The 20805-nt window shown below is 30.5% G+C and overlaps 1 protein-coding gene across 1 annotated transcript in view; it reads right to left on the bottom strand.

Annotated features, from left to right (window-relative positions):
- LOC129966606 (uncharacterized) overlaps positions 1-20805 on the bottom strand; it is an 80715-nt gene that overhangs the window by 32838 nt on the left and 27072 nt on the right. The window contains exon 2 of the mRNA XM_056081103.1: positions 6485-6692. Within this exon, the coding sequence (XP_055937078.1) occupies positions 6485-6692 (208 nt within the window). The remainder of the gene's footprint in view (positions 1-6484; positions 6693-20805) is intronic.

Here is a 20805-nt window from a genome sequence, read left to right as displayed (position 1 = left end):
TTTTCCTCCGCATAAAATTGTGGGTAATTCTATAGCCCTAGTGAACGAAAGTTTAGTGTGGTTTTGGCATTTTTACTGAATCTATCGAGTATATGTATATTTGGCGGCTTTTTGCAGGTCGATTGGCATCAAAATTTGACACGAAACTGCAGTTGTAGTCTCAAGATAACATGGGGACCGCAGTGGCCTGGTGGTAAGGTCTCGGCTTCGGAACCGGAGGGTTTCAGGTTCGAGACCCGATTCCACCAAAAAACCGTCGTGTAAGGGGGTCTGTTGCACGTTAAATCCGTCATGACCAAACGTCCTCCCACTGGTGTGGTGTGGTGTGTGATGTGGGGTGCCAGCTCAGGTGTCGCCCTCGTCATCTGACCGTGGTTCAAAATTACGAGGTCTGTTCCAAAATAGCCCTAGTGTTGCTTCAAATGGGACTTTAATATAACTAAACCAAATCTCAAGATAACATACTGCATTTCAATGATTTAAATTACGCATGTGAAAGTACAGACCGACAGGCGGTCAATCGTTAGATGGATTTGGTTCAAAATTTGATAAGCGTCTATATTTTAAATGCGAAACCTGCGTACCAAAATTTATTTACCTAGTACTTTGCGTTTTGCAGTTATTGAGTTCACTTGTACTCGAATAATTAGACAAACAGATTTCCTGTAAATATTTCGTTAAAATATTTTTTAAAAAATCTACAAATTTGGTCATAATTCTAAACAACAAATTTCAGCCATCTAGCTCAAACCTTTTTCCAGTTATCGCATTCACAGAACTTGTTGATTGTGCAATACATTCAACCCAAAACAACAAAATTTTACATTTGAAATTTTATAGTTCAGTCAAGGTACTACATAGCACCTACATACCAACACACAGACATAATGCTTGAAATGCATTTCTCGGACTAGGAGAGGTCCGAAATGAAGACTTTCATCAAAATTTCAAGTTTGAATTTTTTTGAGTATTACAGTACTTTCTCAGTACTTCGTTTAGGATAAAGTAAAAATTCATTTTCAATACAGTCACAGTAAACTATACATGACACGTAAACAAATAATTTTAAAAAATTAAATCATAATAGTATAGTTATTTTATTATATAAATGATTTTAATAAGTACGAAGAAGAATAAAATAATACTTGAATAGAATAAAATTTCAAAATGAACGGTCAACTCGGATAGATAGTCATATCACTGACTCTCCGACCCACCCGAAGGCACACGGATAATAAAACTGAATGACCGGATCGTCGCTACACCAACACTGGCAGAACCTGTGGTTGAGATCTAAAGGCCAGCACCGGCCACGGTACAACCCTTCCATAATGAAGTACGTCCCATCATCAATGGGGAGGGGGAGTCAGACCTCCATCTTTTAGTGTTCCCTCCAGGGTGTTGAGAAACAACTACCATGCCGGAAGCTTCTCATGCTCATTTCGAGATATCCTTCCCTGCGCATCCAAGTAATAATTTCTCAAAATAATCTCATCTCAGTAATAATTTCTTTCAGATTTGATAGAAATGTATAAATATAATGTAATGTAATGACCATACATCAAATTTCACCTGACTTGTTAGAGAATTATTCAATTATCATGTTCGCAGGTAGGTAGGCATAATTCCAAAAGTGTGTTTTTCAAACTCTGTGCGATTCGCCAAAATTTCAAATTTGAATTTTTTTCTAAATTTTTCTTTGCATAATTTGTAAAAGAGAATTAAAAAAAAAAGAGGTTTGAGTTATTAAATAAGACAGGTCAATTTTTCGTATGAATCAATTTTTCATCGCTTTTTTCTTTTCAACGAATTCATGCCATGGTGTCATTTAAGTAGGAGAAAACAAGAAAGTCATTGTAAGAGTGAACATATCAGCAAGGTCCTTATTTCTAAGACAAAAAAGAAAAAAGTAATTTTTCATGGCTTTCATATATACGCGTAAAAAATTTCTTGGAACAAACCGCCGTTTCAAATGATAAATGAGTCGCATCAAACCAGGTGAGAAAATGGTCTGAAACGAGAGTATTTTGGTTCTCCTGTCGAACGCCAATCTACGGTTTTCAACTGCAAACAAAGATCGGATGTGTTTTATTACCACATGATGCAATTGGTCACGCAGTTGAAACGAATCTCTGGGGCATAGAGGGGCGCTTTGTTCTAAATTTGGAAGGTGGGGTAACAATCCTATATTTGGATAGTAACTATCCGCTTTTGTTGTGGGCTCAGAACAAACAAAATGCCGCTACTCAATTTTGCATTCTGTAATAAATACTGCATCTTAATGCACAATAGGATTTCGGTAGGTATTAACGTGCATTATGTTCCATGAAATTAAATTATGTAAAACCAATATCATCAATAAATATGTTAAAACCTTTCCAGTTTCTAGAAAACTAATCTTCGTTTTAAGTGGAAGATGATATTCTTTCGTTGATTCATTAACATTTAAAGAAGTCTACTACCTTTTACTTTCCGTATAAGTAGTATGGAAAAAATATAATAATTATCAAAAAATTCGAACTTCAGACTTTTGACGAATTTCAACGTTTCAGACTTCGTCGAGTTCGAAAACACATTTTTGGAAAATTTCCGTTTGCCTCTTTGTGACCACGAAAAAAGCTTCGAGCTAGACGGATGAAATTTGGTGTATGATTCTTACACCAAATTGTGTAGATTTCTATAAAATTTTGAGCAAAATCCGTTCAGAGGAAGTCTGTCTGGCTGTTTGAATACAAGATAACTACAAAACGATGAGAGCTAGATAGATAAAACTCAGTACACAGATTTAGCATTTACAGTGTAAACACCAATCAAATTTTGAGCCAATTCCAACCATGAGCGTCCGTTGGTCTGTATTTTCAGAAAAATATAAAAGCAATAACTCAAAATCGCAATGACTTAAGTATATCAAATTTGATATAGGATTTTATAACCATAAATGCAAATTTTTGTTTCAATCGGTCGGAGAAAAAATGTTTAAAACACACATTCAGTTTTCCTATACTGTATACTATTAACTTGCAAGCCAGGAATCAATCGCCAAGAATGACACGACATATTCAATAAAAAGGCTTAGTTCATGCGAATGGTTAATATTTCGTAAGTATTGTATGCAAATGCCTTGCCAGGCGTTGTCTGAAATATAACACCTTTATTAGAGTATGCGAGAAAGTTTTTGAAAGACCACTCCCGTTAATTTCTGAATTCAATTGTCCGATGAAGCACTGCGAGTTATTTTCTTTATAAGTGCACAGCAATTTGCTTACTATTGTGCACATAATAAAATCATAAAAATGGCACTACTTGTTAGGTTAGCGGGCCACATTATTAAATCAAATTCAATATTATGTCTTCCAGTAATTCAAAATATTTCCACCAGGGAATACATTAAATGATAGCAATACATTAAGTGGTATATTTTTTCAAAAATTAATTTCTCTATGTGGGAATCAAAAACATTGTTCGATACGAATGTTTGACAACGTTTGCTGAATTTTCTATTTCGTTTGTATAAATTCGCTGATTCATAAACATGCATTAACCAAAATATTACTGATGTGAAAGAATACAACTTTCTAAATTTTTTTTTAACAAATACACCTTATGTTACAATATTTTTTTGAAATTTATATAATAAAATAATTAGGAAATCAAAAACCTAACACTTTAGAAACATTTTTTCGCATTTGTCTTTTTTCCTTTCATATAAAAACTCACGATCCCTAAATATATCATCAATGATTGCAATTGCATCAATGTTTTCCCATTACCACCAGTTTGCGAGAAAAACCTCAAAAATACTACTTCACTTTACATCCTCTCCTGAAAAGAAACAAAAACGACTACAGAGTCCCCCATCACTAGCCACTATACTTTGCTAATTTGCATTATATATGAAATCCTTACATATATCATCAATAGTCTGTCTCATACTTTCTTCATTTTCTAGAGATATCAGATAATAAAACTTCGACATAGCCCCCAACATCAGAAGTTACACCGATTTCGTCATTTTTCGCACATAGCTAACTAATCTGATTGCTCCATTCTTATTTTGCAAGCAAAGTTTTAAATAGTATTTTCATTTGGTGGGATAAGATACATCAGAAGATCAGATAAGAGACAGTAAAAATTGAATGGAACAGTATGGTAGGGAACAATTGGTCGCTAAAGGATCCTAGAGCTAAATTATAAACATGATTTCAATAAATAAATGAAATGTTTTGCCTGGTAGAAATGAGTGCCAAAATCAGCGTTGAGAATCAAATACTTTTAAATGAATATTTGCTGAGAAATCTGCAATCTTTCAACTATGAAAAGAATTCATATGTTATGTTAGATTAGAAATAATGATTAATATTCGTAAATCTTCATCATTACTCCATAATCTCTTTCTGTACCCTGAGGATGGACGCGATGGCCATCTTTTCTTAATGTGTAAAAAATTACAGATCAATCTTACATTAAAACAACTATCAACCAACGTTATTTAATTCTTCAATCCTTGTGCACGACTGTGTGACCTTCCCCCTTTCCATTCACCAGTTAAATAAGAAAATTCTTTCTTAAACCCATTATTAGCGCTTTAAAACACTCTTCTTTGTAATCCAGTGGAAAGCGCATCCTTCAGCGATTCGAAACTCTCCCCTTCGAGCTAATGATGTTTTCCTAAGCCTAACAGCTGGAAAACACTTGTCCCACCCATCGTTCCATTTTAACCTCCAACCTGTACCTTTTGTTACGCTCATGCCTTTCCTTTGTTCTGATCTGCAAGAATCTTCTCTCAAAGACTGATTAAAGATAGAAAATAGGTACGGCCGCTCAAATAAGTGCTATTTGAAAGCTTCTGAGGGAAAGCCAAGGAATTAAATTGTGCACATGCTCATTTCAAATTAAGTTTTCTTCGGGATACAAATAATAAAGATAAAAAATCTAACAATTGTAATTAAATTAATTCTTACTGATACATGGTTGTTGTTTTTTAATCTATATACTTTGGAAAGTAATGGAATATTGGTGGATCGAAGCATGAAAATTATTTACAAAGATTGAGGGTTTGAAGATAAATTGGAAGATGTTCGTTCACGGATTTAGATATTACAAATTATGAGGCCTCCTTTAGTCATTTTAATTTCGCAGCTCTACACTGTTTAACTAAATCAACATGTTTATTTCTGTTGTATGTATTTTAGGTCGCCTTATTTCGGGAACTTCGTAAAATTATACTTGATTCGCAATTGAGGGCATATTTATAATATGCATCTGGAAAAATAAGATGTTTGATAATTCATAGTATTTATAATTTTACAAAATTTGAAAGCTAGGATAATGAAAGCTAGGATAATTACATTAAAATAAATCTACCTGCTTGCGGCTCCACCCTCATTCAAGCAGCCCAAGGCAGTTGGTTATTCTGCCATTAAAGATGTTAAATGGAGAGATAAAAGTACAACTTTCTATCAGCGCACCCGCTAAGAAGATCTGTAATATGCTGCAATAGTCTAAATATCTCGCTGGCAATGGATAACAAATTCTTAAGCTTCACTTCTAATTCAAAGATGTCAATTATAATTTTAATTAAATATTCTAATTAATAAATCAGAGTCCTTGATATGGTGATGGGAAGTATACCGAATAACTAAGTGGCTACTCTCCTGCATAGAGTATAATAATAGAAGTGTTATCATCCCTGATGATAAAGTTCTATTAGAATACCTATAAGAGGGTGGTGGTGATGATACATCATAATGATATTTTCTATTTGATGTAATACTAGTACAAGCGACGGTCGCTCATTAAAATGTACCAAAATGCCAAGTTTAAGGGCTCGGTGACTTTTGAATAGAGTAGAGAAAAAAATAAATAAAATTATTAATAATAAATCTCTGGACGAAATCAGACGATTAAAAGAGACAAATATTTTTTATCACGATGCAACTGAATTTGTACTATTATCTGATAAAGCTACGTTCCAATTGCAGGAATTATACTGATGGATGCCCAAACAATTTTAAAGTTGAAAGTGTGGATCGTCAATTGATTTCCAATGAATTTAAATTCTATCCAATGCGATTGCCATAAATTATTGTTTTATGATACTTTAGCTTTCTTGCTGTTGATGGCAATTTTCTTTCTATACTTCCAAGAATGTTTAAAATCCTTGTGGAAATACTCGAATTTCTTTATTTCTTGAAGACTAAACTCAGATGAAAACTTCGACTTTATATTTCAAGTTTACTAGAGTCATTGTCATGTGTTTCATTATCTTTTTATAATCTCATATAAAATTTAAGAATTTTTATTTTCACTTGCACGATAGCTCTTAATTTATGTGTATAGTATCTCGAATATGGAAGTATCTTTGATAAGGGTGTTGAAATTTTATGGAAACAAATGGAACCGTATGTTATTTAAATATGATTCGAAATCTATTTTAATAATAAGATTTTATGCCAAAAACAAATAATAAAAGGTGGGAACTTACGTGGAGCCAAGTTCCGCGGAGGAACATGGGGCACTGGAATCGAAAAAGACTGGGAAAGAGTAGATGCCCCAAGCAAAAGAACGGGGCTCTGGACTTAGCGAACTTAGATGCACAGAGATGGTGACGTTGGTGTCATCAGGCCGTTGGTGGAATGTTATGTTGCCTCGAAGACCAGCAGTATTAAAGATGGCATATAACACTATTTGGCCTGTAAAAGAAAGGAGATATCATTAGATTGATTAGTACTTACAAACATGAAGAGCTCTTTGTATACAATATCCAACTTATTTCTATGACGTTCATAAACGTCCTAAAATATATAATTGTATTTGAACCAAAACTTTCGCACTCTCCATGTAAAACATGTGATAATGCTTAGGTGTTATATATAGTGTTGGTATTTGTAATTTTTCCATAAATGAAAGGAAAGGGAAGTATTATGTGCCCATACTTACCTCTAATTTGACTACAATTAATGAAACGGTTACGGTCATCATATATGGGCAGTATTTTTAGAATTTTAATATCAATGACAACTTAACTGGTAGTACGCGAAACGATATAAAGTGAATTATACTTAAAAGAATAGTTATGAGCCCTGCGCATGATAATTTACATTAAAGAGCCAGAAAAATTGGTACAGAAATGCATATGAAATAAAACAACCAATCAGGGTGACATGGCGTCATCTGGTAGTAGCTACATAAGACAAAAAGTGTCTTGCAAAATTGTTATATCGGGTTTGGCTGTTACAAGACAAATTATCAAGATTTAAGTTATTTTGAACAAGGCGTTACAATCGACACACTAGAGTTGGGACACAATATACACAATATCTTCGAGGCAGTGACTTTCATATGCGTATACATACAAACTTCGTATATATAGACACTCATACATTCTTTTCCATAAAGGTATACAGTCAGAAAATAATAATAATAAGTTGGTACTTGTGATTTTGACGAATATTTACGTTTGAACTCTTTCTGTGTCCAAAAACACATTTTTTGGAATTACATCTGTCTAAAAGCGTAACTGAAAGACATTCTAAGTTAGAAGGATGAAAACGTATATGCACTTAAAATTGTAGATTTCTATCAAATTTGGAATGAATCCATTCAGAGGAAGTCTGTCTGTTCGGCTTTCTGAGTACAAATAAATACGATTAAAAAAAGTAAACAGTTAGCTAGATGTATATAATTTGGTTCATAGATTTAGCATCTGAAAGACAGATGTGTATCAGATTAAGAACCAAGGTGATGAGAGTATCAAGAGGTTAGCCATCTGTCAATCTGTACTTTCGCATGCATGTAAAAGCAACGACAATTAAATGCAATGTGATATGTCATCTTGTGATTACCATTGTAGTTCCGGGTCAAATATTTTGTTTTAATTGGTTGTACAAAGGCTTGTAAAATACATATTAGGTATACATTTCTGATATTATGTATTAACCGCATGCCAGCAATGAATCGCCAAAGATTATACTCTGGATTCAGTAAATATATTAAATTTCAGCCAAACGCCAATATTTCTGAACTACTGCTCGCCAAATATTAGAATTTCTGAAAGTTTGAATCGTTCTTTTATTGTTGGATACATTTTTGAAAATTCATGGTAACAAATAATAGAGATTTCAAAAACAAATAAAGAAATGTTTAATTGTTAGCAAGATCATAAACCAAGCAAAGTGAAGTGAAGCGGGCAGATAAATGTCCTTGACCACTTCATTGATGGCAACGAACAAAAAAGTTGGAAACAGAAACAAGGTAAACTTACCGTTATTGTGTTGTTAAAAAGAGAAAGCAAACATTAAAACATATGATTGACAATCAACTTCATATAGAAAATAATACTATTAAACTGTGTAATTGAGCAGAAAAAAACTCCAAAACCGCATTTAAGTTTCAAAAAATTACTTAGTAAATAGGTCAATGTTAAACGGTTATTTATTTATTTTGACTTTTACCGTCAATACTTTTGATAATCAGTTTAGATTTTTATCGAAATTTGACAGAAAAGGGATTTTAAAAAGTCAAAAACAACTGTTTAAGAAAAGCATAATATTAAAGATCTATCGTTTTAGATGTTTTAAAAACTTTTTCGGATTAGCGAATCTTAACTCTAATTATGGATGCTATTTTGACAAGCAAGGTTTTATTTCCTGATCTAACACAAAATATGTATGAAGATAAGTAAAATAGAACCAGCAAAAAAACACAAAATAAATAAAAAATTTCTAGTGTAAAAATTTTAGTGTTTCTTATGTGTATCCAATATTGAGAGAATAAAAATTTAAATTTTTATTATTAGAAATACAAAATTTACTTCGATTCCAAAAGTAATTTCAGATTTTATATGAAGTTTAATAAGAAATTGGGAAAGACTATAATTTTCAGTGTCTTATTATATGCCATAGTAAAAATGAATTTTTATAATAAAATTTTAAAGTGAACTTGAATAAAAATGTTCGACTATTAAATTTTCAGTAATTATTTTAATCCTAAATTTTTATGCGAATAACAACAAATAAATTAAGTAATTCTTTTTTGTTTTAAAACTAGAAAACTCTTGTTTTAACAGTTATTTATGTCGTAATTTAATAAAGTAATTGAATCGGTAATCTTCAACATTCTTGTTAAATTTCAAATTTTACAAAGAAGAATAACGCCACTCTCGCACTTACGAAAACATTGGTTAGAGATAAAAAAAATAAATAAAGACAAGCAATAATACTCCAGAAGATATTCTTTGCATGCAATTTTTTTTTGGGGGGGGGGGATTTCGAGATCTACCTAACTACCTTTTATTCAGAGTCATTTTTGGAGCGTCTTTGTATAGTTTTGAAAAAAGAATTGGGAAACAGCAACTTTATTACATCAATGAAGGAATAAGAAACCAAATAAGCATTCTTCAGGACTATAATATTTCTTTTTTTTTATTCGTGTAAAAAAAGTATAAATTAATTATACTTGCATTATAAAAGTAGGAATAATGCATTAAATTTACGATTTTTTAAAAAGCTTTGTATTGAAGAATGAAAAAAAAAAATCCAGGAAATTGATGTAAATTGTCTGGCGATCACTTCCTCTCAAAATTAATTGAACAGAAATCTAGAAAAAAAAATTCACCCGGTAACCCAGAAAACACAGGTAGCTTATTGATTTCCCCCAGCGGCACAATGAATCTTAAGTATTTCATTGTCTTAAATACCCAGATGAGTCTGAAGATAGACAAATGAGATGGGATACTACGCATAAAAATGAAACAGTCCACATGGTCCCGTGACTGCGTGCACAATGGATGAAAGTACCGCCCGAGGCACTTAGGTACGCTCTGGTAAAACAATGAAAATACTTACAACCGTAACTACCACAAAAGGTAAGAAAACAATCACAGAAGAAACTAGTTTATGTAGCTTCCACAATGAAAATAACGATTCAAATGAACTTTTAAAGGCCGTTTTCACGTTGGATAATAAAAGAGTTCCTAATGACCCTGTCATTTTCTTGATCCAAATCCATAAAATGTTGTTAGCCAATAAAAATAATTGCAGAAGAAAGGGACAGTTTCCTTTATATCGTAATACATAAAACAACGCAAGGCTTTTTGATAGTGTTGCGTTTCCTACTCTCTCCAATATAAATGAATTTCCTTTCACTTATTTGGATGCTGAATGGTGGTCAGAAATGGTCCAAGTTTTTAAAAAAGGATTTGCAAAATAACTATAGCTCTTATGTCACTACGTTCGGGATGAATTTTTTGAAAAACGTTCTAAAGTAGTTATAATTTTGAATATTTGCATACAAGAGATTGAAAAAAATATCTACGACACCAAAATATACCAGTAAAATGGCGAATGTTTTTTTTAAAAATTGGTAAAAGCATTTTTCGGCTCAAAAGAAGTATAAAGCAAAAATCTTTTAGTTTAGAGGTTTATTAAATAATTTGCTAAAAGTGTTGTAAAAGCTTAAGATATTATCTAGTCCCTGAACTAAAAAATAAGCAATATCTTCAGAAGTATGATATATTTATATCCTTCTATTTTTCAATACTATATTTCTATTCATTCCTTCTATATTTCTATTCACATTATGAAACACTAAAATAACTATAAATTTTAAAATGAATAGATTGAGAAATCATTATAGCAAATTTGAACAAAAAATATCCATTAGAATTTAATTTATGAAGCTGTTCGTCAGAAAATTCTATCAAAGATTAGAATTTCAGAAAATAGCATCTAAAGATGCAAGATAGCATTAAAATGTGTGTAAAAGCGAATATAGAAATCAGTAAGTTTCCGAAAAATAGACTTGGAAACAAAATTCTATCGGTTTTGTAAAGAAATCTATTCAATAATTTAGAACATTAAATAAACAAAAATTTCATAATTTCTAAAAAAAAAAACTACTTTTTAATGTAGTCACCTACGTTATTTTTTCAGAATATTATTAATGCCCAAATATCGTTGTGTATCATATAAAAACATGTATGAAACATTTGGACGAATTACCAGAAACATACTTTACCCAAAATGGAGCGGTAGTTATCCAATAAATCAAGTTTTCACCTTCCTGATGGAATATTTTGATAACCATTTTATTGTATTAGATTATCAGTATGGTATCTCCAAAGGAAAGGAGAAGGCTTAACTTATTCGCCGAATCTTAATCCATGTGTGACCCTGAGGACCATTCGAAATTTGTATTCTATTGGTGAAATTTCATGACGCTTGCCAAACTAGAATAAATAATCTGTCATGAATACGAAGATATTCTAAATAGGCCCAAGAGAACGATTCTAAAGAGATTTACGAGAATTCAAATGAACCGTTGCAACCAATATCGTTTGAGATGTCTCTATTGGTGTCGGTAGATATATCAAGAATGTTGTTTCATGGTTTTCCACTGTTTGATAGCTGAAGAAATCACCATTTGTCCATAACATTTTGTGTAAGCTTAAAGAAGTGCACTGTCGAAAATACCTATCCTCGCAAATTAGTCACCCACAAGAATAATGCAAATGATTGTATTAGTTTGTTTATTGCAAAATACATTAATTTTTCACAGTGTATTCGAGATTAAGCTGAAGATATCCCAAAGTTTGTGAGTGTGACACAATTGGGATCTATTACATATTTAAAAGAATCTAGATTGATTCTAGAAGAATCGAATTTATATTTGAGAACTTAAAACTTATTACGCTTAATATTTTGTTTTCTTATCTTCACTAGAATCAAATACTAAGCGAAAGTAAATAAATTTGGCTCCTTCATTGAAAAAATATATTCCATTCCTTTTTGTTTTGTTTTGATAAAATCATTCTTTTTAATAAGAAGTTGAGTTAATTGAGACATTTTTTTTTCATGTTTCATATTCAAAGAAAGTATTTAAAGAGCATATTAAACATATTCAAAGAAAATATTTAAAGAGCATATTAAACATATTCAAAGACAGTTTTGCATATTATAAAAATTTTTCATTATATATAAATGTTTTTCCTAATTAAACAAAAAATTAAAATTTTGTAAGCCGATGTTAATGAAATTTTAATTTAGATGCAAATAATTTTTTTGGCAATGGCTTTGCTGTCAAATAATCTTTCTCAAATGTAAGATTATATGTTAAATATTTCTACTAAAAACTTTTTTTAGAAATTAAATCAAGTGTTTATTTAAATATTATTAGTGTACAAATTTTAATAAATTTCGTTCTACGACTGAGTCCTTTTTCCATTGTCCATTTTTTCAATTGCATTATTGGAAAGTATTTATATTAAAAATTAAAGAAAAAGAAACTTGGATTTCTCATAAAAAATAAATAATATATGTAAAATTCATCTTGATTTTTATAGATAGAAATTTTGAATTTTAGTTCATGGAAAATAGCAGTGCAAAATACCAAATTTTAACGTATTTACAAGAATTTTGTTTGATATATAGAAAAAAAAACTATTTAAGATTATATTTTTGCCATTCTGCTTTTAAAAAGACCTATTTAAAGATAAATACCATTTGGAGAATATCGTTATTATGGAAGATTAAAATTTTCGAATTTTTTTTCATTAAGTGCTAAATCTTAAAAAAAAAAAAAAAAAAATATCTGAACTCGTAATAGCAATAGATATATGTAAAGTAAAAACGAGGAGTTAATAACGTTCATAAACTGTTCTACTCAGAAATATTAAAGAATTAACTGCGTGGAGCTATTCCGCGCAAAATAGCAAATTAGATGGCAGAGTCACGTGACAATAATTCCGTTTAACAACGAACGTAAATTGCACTATTGTTATTATTTTATGGAGGTCATCAAACACGCAGCACAATTCTGTTCATCTTCACATATATAAGATGTTGTAATTAAAATCCATGCAGCAATTTCACTTTTAATAGCTTCATTATTTTATGGAGATTTTAAAATTCATTGTTCTTGGATGAATTATCCGTTGATACCAAGAACTGCTGGTTGTAAAAAAATTACTTAGATCTCAAGATTACATTTGCGTAATTTTGTACTTTTTTTTTCCTCCTTCTTTAAATTAAGCACAATATTTAAGATTTTGAACTTTAGATGAAAAAAAGGCTTTCAAAAACGTCAAAATTCTTGCGAATACGCCCCTCTTTGACATTTGAGTCCTGTGCAGGAGCGGAAAATACCATTAATTTTCTTCCTCTTCATATTTCTCTTCAACTGGCTACTTTTCAGTGATATGTATTTTAAAAGAAAAAAACTTTTTTTGGGCCCTCCCTAATTTCATATTATCCGTGCGAAAAAAGCATGAAATTTGTTTTCAAAAATAATTTTTATTATGTAGTGTATGATACATAAAGTGATAATCTTATTAGTTCGAATTAAAATAGTATCCACTATTCTTGTTGGCGTAATTTTACGCGGAAAATTAATGTCATACCCATTTAAATTTAGTTGCAAAAGTAGACATTGCCCACAGCCTTTTGGAAAATGTATTTTATACTTTTAAAATATGTTAAGCTTCAATCAGTGAGATTTATCACACAAAAATTCAACAGAGCATTTCAAAATTTTTTTAGGTAGATTCCTACAGGATGACTACTTATTGCAATGGTTCTCATGACAAGACTTCGGAAAAATATCTCTATTCTTTGTTGATCCCTAGAACTTACATGGTCCCTAGAACCACCCTTCATTCTAAAGTTTTATATTATATATATCAGTATAACGCTTTGCCTATGCTATCTTATGAACAGGTTAACTACTAGAGTAATTTTATTTGGATTTTAATTGCCATGGACTATGCTGTTAGAAATGAAAAAAATATTTGACGATCTCGTAACTGGTGTATCTAGCTCAAAGGAGATGGAAATGGTAGTTGGGGGCGGGTTGAAATTTTCATCTCACTAAAACTTTAATATATTGAAGATAGAAAAATAAATCCAATTAACCAAATTAGCACCTCATTAAGACGAACAACCTCTTTATTTAAAGTTTTTTTTCTATAACTACAATATTTGATTAGGGATTTTTAAGCCCTAATTTTGACTGTTCTAACATCAACAATTTATGTTTCTAGATAGTAACATATGTAAAAGAATCTACCTTTGTCTTCCAGCTTTTCGAGAGGACTTTTTTGTATTTCTTATGATAATTGCTATCTGTTCCAATTGACAATAAAAAGAAAGTTTCATGATGTATCATTTTTTTAGCATTAAACAATCATAAAAAGATCCCAACAAATTCAAAAGCAACTTATATTTTTGAGATGAAATAAAAATGGAATTGAAATAAATTGCCTAAAATTTATATTAATTATATATTATATTAAACTGAAATAAAACATAGAAAAATATTCTATGTAATGAAATTCTATATTTAAAGTGAAAATTGTGTATTTTTATGAAGATCTCTATTCAGTCCAAGACGTAAGCGCGATTATTTGATGATTATGCTACCTTTCTTAGTCAATTGGAGTTGCTAGTAACAACATCAATCTATTTAATGTCCATTAAGGGCGACTCTACATCCCGATTTAATTCTTTAATATCAAGGAAATGTATCGATTTCCTGTATCTCCATTGACCAGTTCATTTATTTTGTTTGCACTTCGTAGGACCGCCTACATTCCACGAATACAATGCATACAAAGTGACAAGTGCTTATCTCCCAGTTTTGATCATCCGACAGCGAAGTCAAATCAATGGATCAGGCCACTTAATCGGCTCAGGTAAGAGACGATCCGTCCTTGACACACTTCATAAAGCCGCTTGTCTCTATCCACGGTTGCAGACGGAGCGTTCAATGACATGAAGTCGTTTTATTTATGTTCAGATTGAGAAAAACACGTCTGTCAGAGAGGACAGGGAATTTACCGAAAAAAAAAAATGTATGCAATAGTCCCGAGGCATCGACAGACTGTGTGGGAAATGTGCTCCCGATTTCGTCTTTTCTGGCTTTTAATAATCAGTAGGTGTCGCTTTTCAGGTTATAAACGAGGTTAATATATTGATATGGTTTTCTAAAAAAGGTATGCAGGTAAAAGTGATAATGAATATGCAATTAACTTCCCGATTTATTTAGAATAGAACTCTTAGTGAAAGCTTGGTCAAACTCCAATTGAAAGATTTCTAGTAAAAAGATTTTTAAAGAAAATGGGGATTGAAACCTTGTGTTTTAATGCTGTACACTCGGAAAAGTAATTCGATGCATAATTACTCACTTAATACAAGGGCTTGTTTATTGTTTCTAAAAATAAATATATATAATTTTTTAAAGCTCTATTTCCCTGAAAAAAATCTACATTTTTTTTTTACCATTCTGTAGCCATTTTTAATAATTAAAATTGAAAAAATAAATAAATAAAACGTAAAAATAATGCACCGTCTTGAATGAGAGGCACCATCTGAGTGCAAAAGGGTAAAATTATAAAACTTTGAATTCGTATTAAAAGTCATTGTTTCTGAAATACCAATATTACTATTTAATTTTATCCAAAATTTTATTCATCGCGTTAAAGATGGATAAATGGCATGAAACTTGTGTTACACAAATCACTTTTGCAACGGCGAGTATAAATTCATCTTCCTAAAACTTGTATAAAATCTGCATATATAATATGTATTGGGAATAATTTAAAATAGATTTCAATGGAAGAAGAAAAAATCTAACTAAATTTCTAAAATGCAAATAGATAAAAATTAGTAGATGTGATAGATGCAAATAGATGTGAACTGCGTCCAGAAATTCTATAGCTCAACTTGAGAATTAAATATTTAATTTTTGATGAAAAATAATGTAAACGGTGTAGAGATATTTTTTGTCACATTTGAAATCTTGGGATTTGTGAAAATTTCTTATACTGTGATATACATTTGCATGTTTATAATTTTTATTTAGCAAAAAATACCAATATGGGAAAGATGTAAATGGTGTATATTTTTAAAAATCTCAAAGTGGTTCTTCGAAATTTGATGAGATTGATGCAATCTTTCGGAGACGGGGCGTCAAGATTTACTATTCATACCTGTGTTAATATAAATCTATCTTCTTTTAACTCAAAATCCAATCAGTTCATCACAGATATGGGGCCTTTATGATCCATTCCTTCAGGTTCGGTTTATACTCTTGTGATCGTTGTGTCTATAGAGATGAAAGGGATACAGATCACTACGCTGCTGTCTGCCCAATAAAAAAAAAGGAAGTCTTTCACTTCACTTAGTTCAGGATAGAAAATTATCGACCTGGTACAAAAATATTGCTCAAAATAAAAGATCCGTGGCACGAATAATGATGATTCTTCAAGAATGAAAGTACGATATCGTCTTTGATTCAGAATGATTTTAAATGGCTTCCTTAGCCAAAAAAAGCATTCACTGCGGACTTTTTCAATAAACTGCAAATCAAGCACTCTTTTTCTCATTTTCTTCTGCACTTGTATACTAGATTTTTCTTTATACGGAGAGGGTGTTGTTTGATCATATACATTACTAAGATGGTTCCTCCAGGTAATTTAATAATGATAATTTTAAAGATGGAAGACTATTTCAAATGCTTCAAACAAAAACAAAAAATGAGCAGGTTATTTTTCTCTAGAGAAACATCAAAGATTGCTCTACCAATTCCCCCCCCTCTCCCCCCAAAAAGAATTTTTTGATTACTCAAAGTCCTCATAACTGCACTTTTTAAAAGTGATATGTGAAAATTAAAAAGTAAGAGGGTAATACTTCAATGTCAAACACTTTCGCTTCTTTATGCCGTTAACAGAGTATTCGAATATATCTTGATCACTACTTATAACACAAAAGAACATTTGTTTTAAAATTTTATATTTATATAAATTAGCTCTTAAGTCCAAAAGGTATCAAGCTTACTAATATTCAGAGGAAGATGGTTGTCACGTGATATATTAAATTTCATATGATTAACAGTTAAGAAAAATATGAAAATTTTTCAGCGATGAAGTGAAGTCTTCAGCGATGACACCAGTGAAGTCTTCCACATCGGTCTTTGAAGAAAAAGTTTAAAACACAGGAAGATACACTGCAGTTCTTCAGAAAGAACACTATCACGCTACTTAGCTTTCAAATACTGGCAGTGGTAAAGACTGGTCCTTCATTCAGTGTCACCGCATTGAAGTTCTGTAACGTTTTCGTGATGTATGCGATCATTCTTATGCGTGACTTTTCGTGGCAGGATTATTAGAGTGGATATACTGATACTCCATTGTGTTTACTCTTTATATATTTGCTGTGTAACTTATCACTTGCATTTGTGTCAGTGGTATTCAAAATCGTTCCACGCAGCTAATCACGGCAATAATCTGATTAATAGCAACGTGGTTTTCAATGTCACCAGGTCAGGATGGTAACAATCAGCCCTCCGTGCTACATCTTTTGTATCTCCTACCAAGGAAGTTCGTGTTATCCGAATAAAGATGGTTGATTCTTTTTTCTCAACGGTCGCAGTCAAAAGACCATGACCGCCGGATACGTTAATTGATGTACTTCCTAATGCTGTAACGGCAAGATCCAAGTTCGTTGAGCATTTTATTAAGTCGGTGGGAAAACGTATCGCAATCGACTTTCTATCGAAGTGTTCGTTATCGTTTTATTTTATTGGACAGAATAACAATGGTTTAGTAATAGCCTTTTTTTTTTTAAATAAAATATTATTTCCTTCATGACCTCAAATAATGTTTAAATTACACGAAGAATATTTTGTTTTGTTTCCATCTTGATATTAAAAAGATATAAATGTTGTAACATTTTAGTAGAAGCGAGTTACCGGAACTCCAGTCAGAGGAGAAGGATTTAGACATAAAATAGGTAATTCGATAAAGTTGTTTGCTAGATGGTCGGGAAACAGAAACAACACGAATTGTTTTTAAGTTTGTGTATTACCTACTACTGTGTATCATTACACGGAATTTGTAATACAATTCTAAGTATCTTCAATACAACAAAAATAATATCAAATTTTAGCGTGTTTTTATTTATTTATTCTTATGAAGAAGGCAAATGCTTTACCAATAAACGTTTTTTTCCTCTGTCTACTGCTTACTATTAATGCTGCATTACTAAGTAGCAGTCAAAACAATCAAAGATTGAAAATTGACTTGTAATTATTGAAAAAGATTGACCGACTTCCAATGGTTTAAGAAAAATTGGCAAAAAAGAAAAGTAATTTCTGATTTATTAGACAAAATCTTTATTTTCAAATGGTGGTGTAAAATCTCTTCACGTTATAAAAGTGTTTATTCTTTTTGCGATTGTATAATCAAGAATTTTAAATGAAATTTCATCAATTTATTTTGATTTCTACATTTTTCAATGCAATCTTCTTTATTTGTAGATTTAATTTGAGAAGTTTCTTTCATCAATTAGCAATCATTAGTTTTCAAAATTATATTGACATGCAAATCAAAAATGAGAAACTAAAAATTTCGGGGTTGGGTTTTTCAAACAATGGGTATAGTTGAAGTTGAGAAATTTGCAATAAAGCTATGCAGATGTCATAAAGACATCCCTTTTTATTTTGATAAAAACTAGATTTTTGGAAGTAAATTCTTAGTAGCAAAAGTAAAGCGGAAAAAAAACAAAAATATAAGATTTCATAAAAATTCAATTTTCTTGGTATTGCTTTAGTTCCAAATAAATATGGGTACCGACTTCTTTATTCTATTACTTTATTTATTACTGGATATCAATTTGAATGCAGAGGTAACATATCTATAAAATTTACTTCAAATCTAATATTTAGCATTACTCATAAAATTTCCGCCATTTTGGCTTTCTTATATTATATATACATTTTTTATGCGATATTTCAAAATCAGAAAATCCGTTCAAAATGAATCTTAATAAATAAATAGATTATATTATTAGCATAATAATTACAAAAAATATTCAGACTCTGATAAGAACTGAGTGTTCGGCAAATATATTTGATAGCACAAAATATTCTTCATTTTAAAAATCTTTCAAGATAATTTTTAAAACAAATGTAGAACAAAGATACAAGAAAGTCTTGGGTATACCACCTATTCGGTATGAAATCTTAAAAATGGCGACAGTGTATTAATTGAAAACTCAACTAAATGAGTAATAAAATCCACATTGCTTAGGTTAGCTCAATTGAAAAACTGTAAAACCATTTTCAATTGTACTTCTGGTAAAAAGTATATTTTGGATTTTTTTTTTACTTGCCTATTTACTGGATAGTTATGAAATTAAGTAGTTTCAAGTAAGTTCACGAATAAAAGAATACTCTGTTTATGTGATTTCATCCATAAAGTTAAAAAAAAACTTTATGCTTGATGTAATAACAAGTAAATTTAGTCATATAGGGTACAATAATAAAATCTAGTTTTTTTAAACGTATTTTGTTGGCAAGAAACAGATGTGTCGAGAATTTAATCTCTGCTAATAGTAAAGGATAGAGCGTGTGCGAGTGTTTACGCTTTACATTGCATACTATTAGATCTACGGCTACTAAATTTGGAACGTATATAATATAGATAGCAAAAATGTGCGCGAATTTTGAAAATTTGTTAGCATTTTAGTTAATTAAAAACCAAGCAAAACTCATTTTTTCTATAAAATCGCCGAAGATATTATTGCACGAAAATTAATTTTATACCATCTTAAAATTTAACAAATTATTTTTTCAAGTATATAAATTTAATTTTTGTACAGTTTGTATATTTTTGATTAATTTATAAGACTGCCTTAAGTTTATTTTTAAATAATATATTTTTCCGCAGTAAAGAAACTTAAATCATTTTCGTTGCTATAAATATTTTGTTCGAAATTTTTTTTTTCCATTGTTGATGGTGAGGATTCGAAAATAAGCTTATTTTATGGTGACATCTTATTTTATGGTGAGTAAATTTATATTTAAAGAGTTCTTTTAAAAACTTTTTGAAATTTGATATGCTTACAATTAACGTTTGACTTCACAAGTAAGCAATGATGAAAAATTTTTAAAGGACGTCCATTTTTAAATAATTCTTATTAGTTGAAGCTTAACCCCTTCCGTTTCAAATTATATATTAGGCAAGACGAAAGAAAATTAGGGAACTTCACACACGGCATAATAAGCAGAATGGTGTAAATCTAAAATAGCATGTGTCACGCGCTTATCAAAATTTGAAATTAAAAAATATATTTTTCTGACGAAGTTATTACTACATAAAATATTTTATTGAAAATTTTAGACGTCATCAATTCCAGTAAACTAGCTGATAGCTCAAGATGGCTGAATACGTTTATCTAAAGCCTGCGTTGAATAAAATGTTTGATTTCTTTATTTCTGTGACACCCAATTTATGGAATGTTAACATAAATAATGGCAACATCAAGCAATGGGAAAAAATTTTTAAGGTTCAATCATTTTCAATAACTATTAATCTTTTTGGAATACAAATAAATGCATAATTATATATTATCACTATTTTAACTAGCTTTTTCTTTATTTGCTTTGATTCTTACCATTACTTTGCAGAAATTTTGCATTCTTACACTACTATATTGGATTTTTATTGAACCAGAAAACTTTTATTGAATAATCCTCTAACAAAATGCAAAACATTTTGAAATACATGCAAAACTTCGATGCTGAGTGATTCTTTTTATTTTTTTATGAACATGTTTCAATTAAAAAGGGATTAAAATTGTTGGAATGAGTGAAGTTTAATCGCTTCTTGTTTAAAATTGTTAAAATTTTAGGTGAAATGGCAGTCATTTAGGAAGGCCCAGAATAGTTAATGAGCATAAATTTTTAAGGCTTCGAATATAATAAGAATTGCATGTCTATGAAAATTTTAATTTAAAAAAAAGTTTATTGAGG

Source organism: Argiope bruennichi, chromosome 4 (genome assembly GCF_947563725.1).
Source record: "Argiope bruennichi chromosome 4, qqArgBrue1.1, whole genome shotgun sequence".
In the NCBI taxonomy this organism is placed as follows: Eukaryota; Metazoa; Arthropoda; class Arachnida; order Araneae; family Araneidae; genus Argiope; species Argiope bruennichi.
This window is presented reverse-complemented; position numbering and strand designations above follow the sequence as displayed.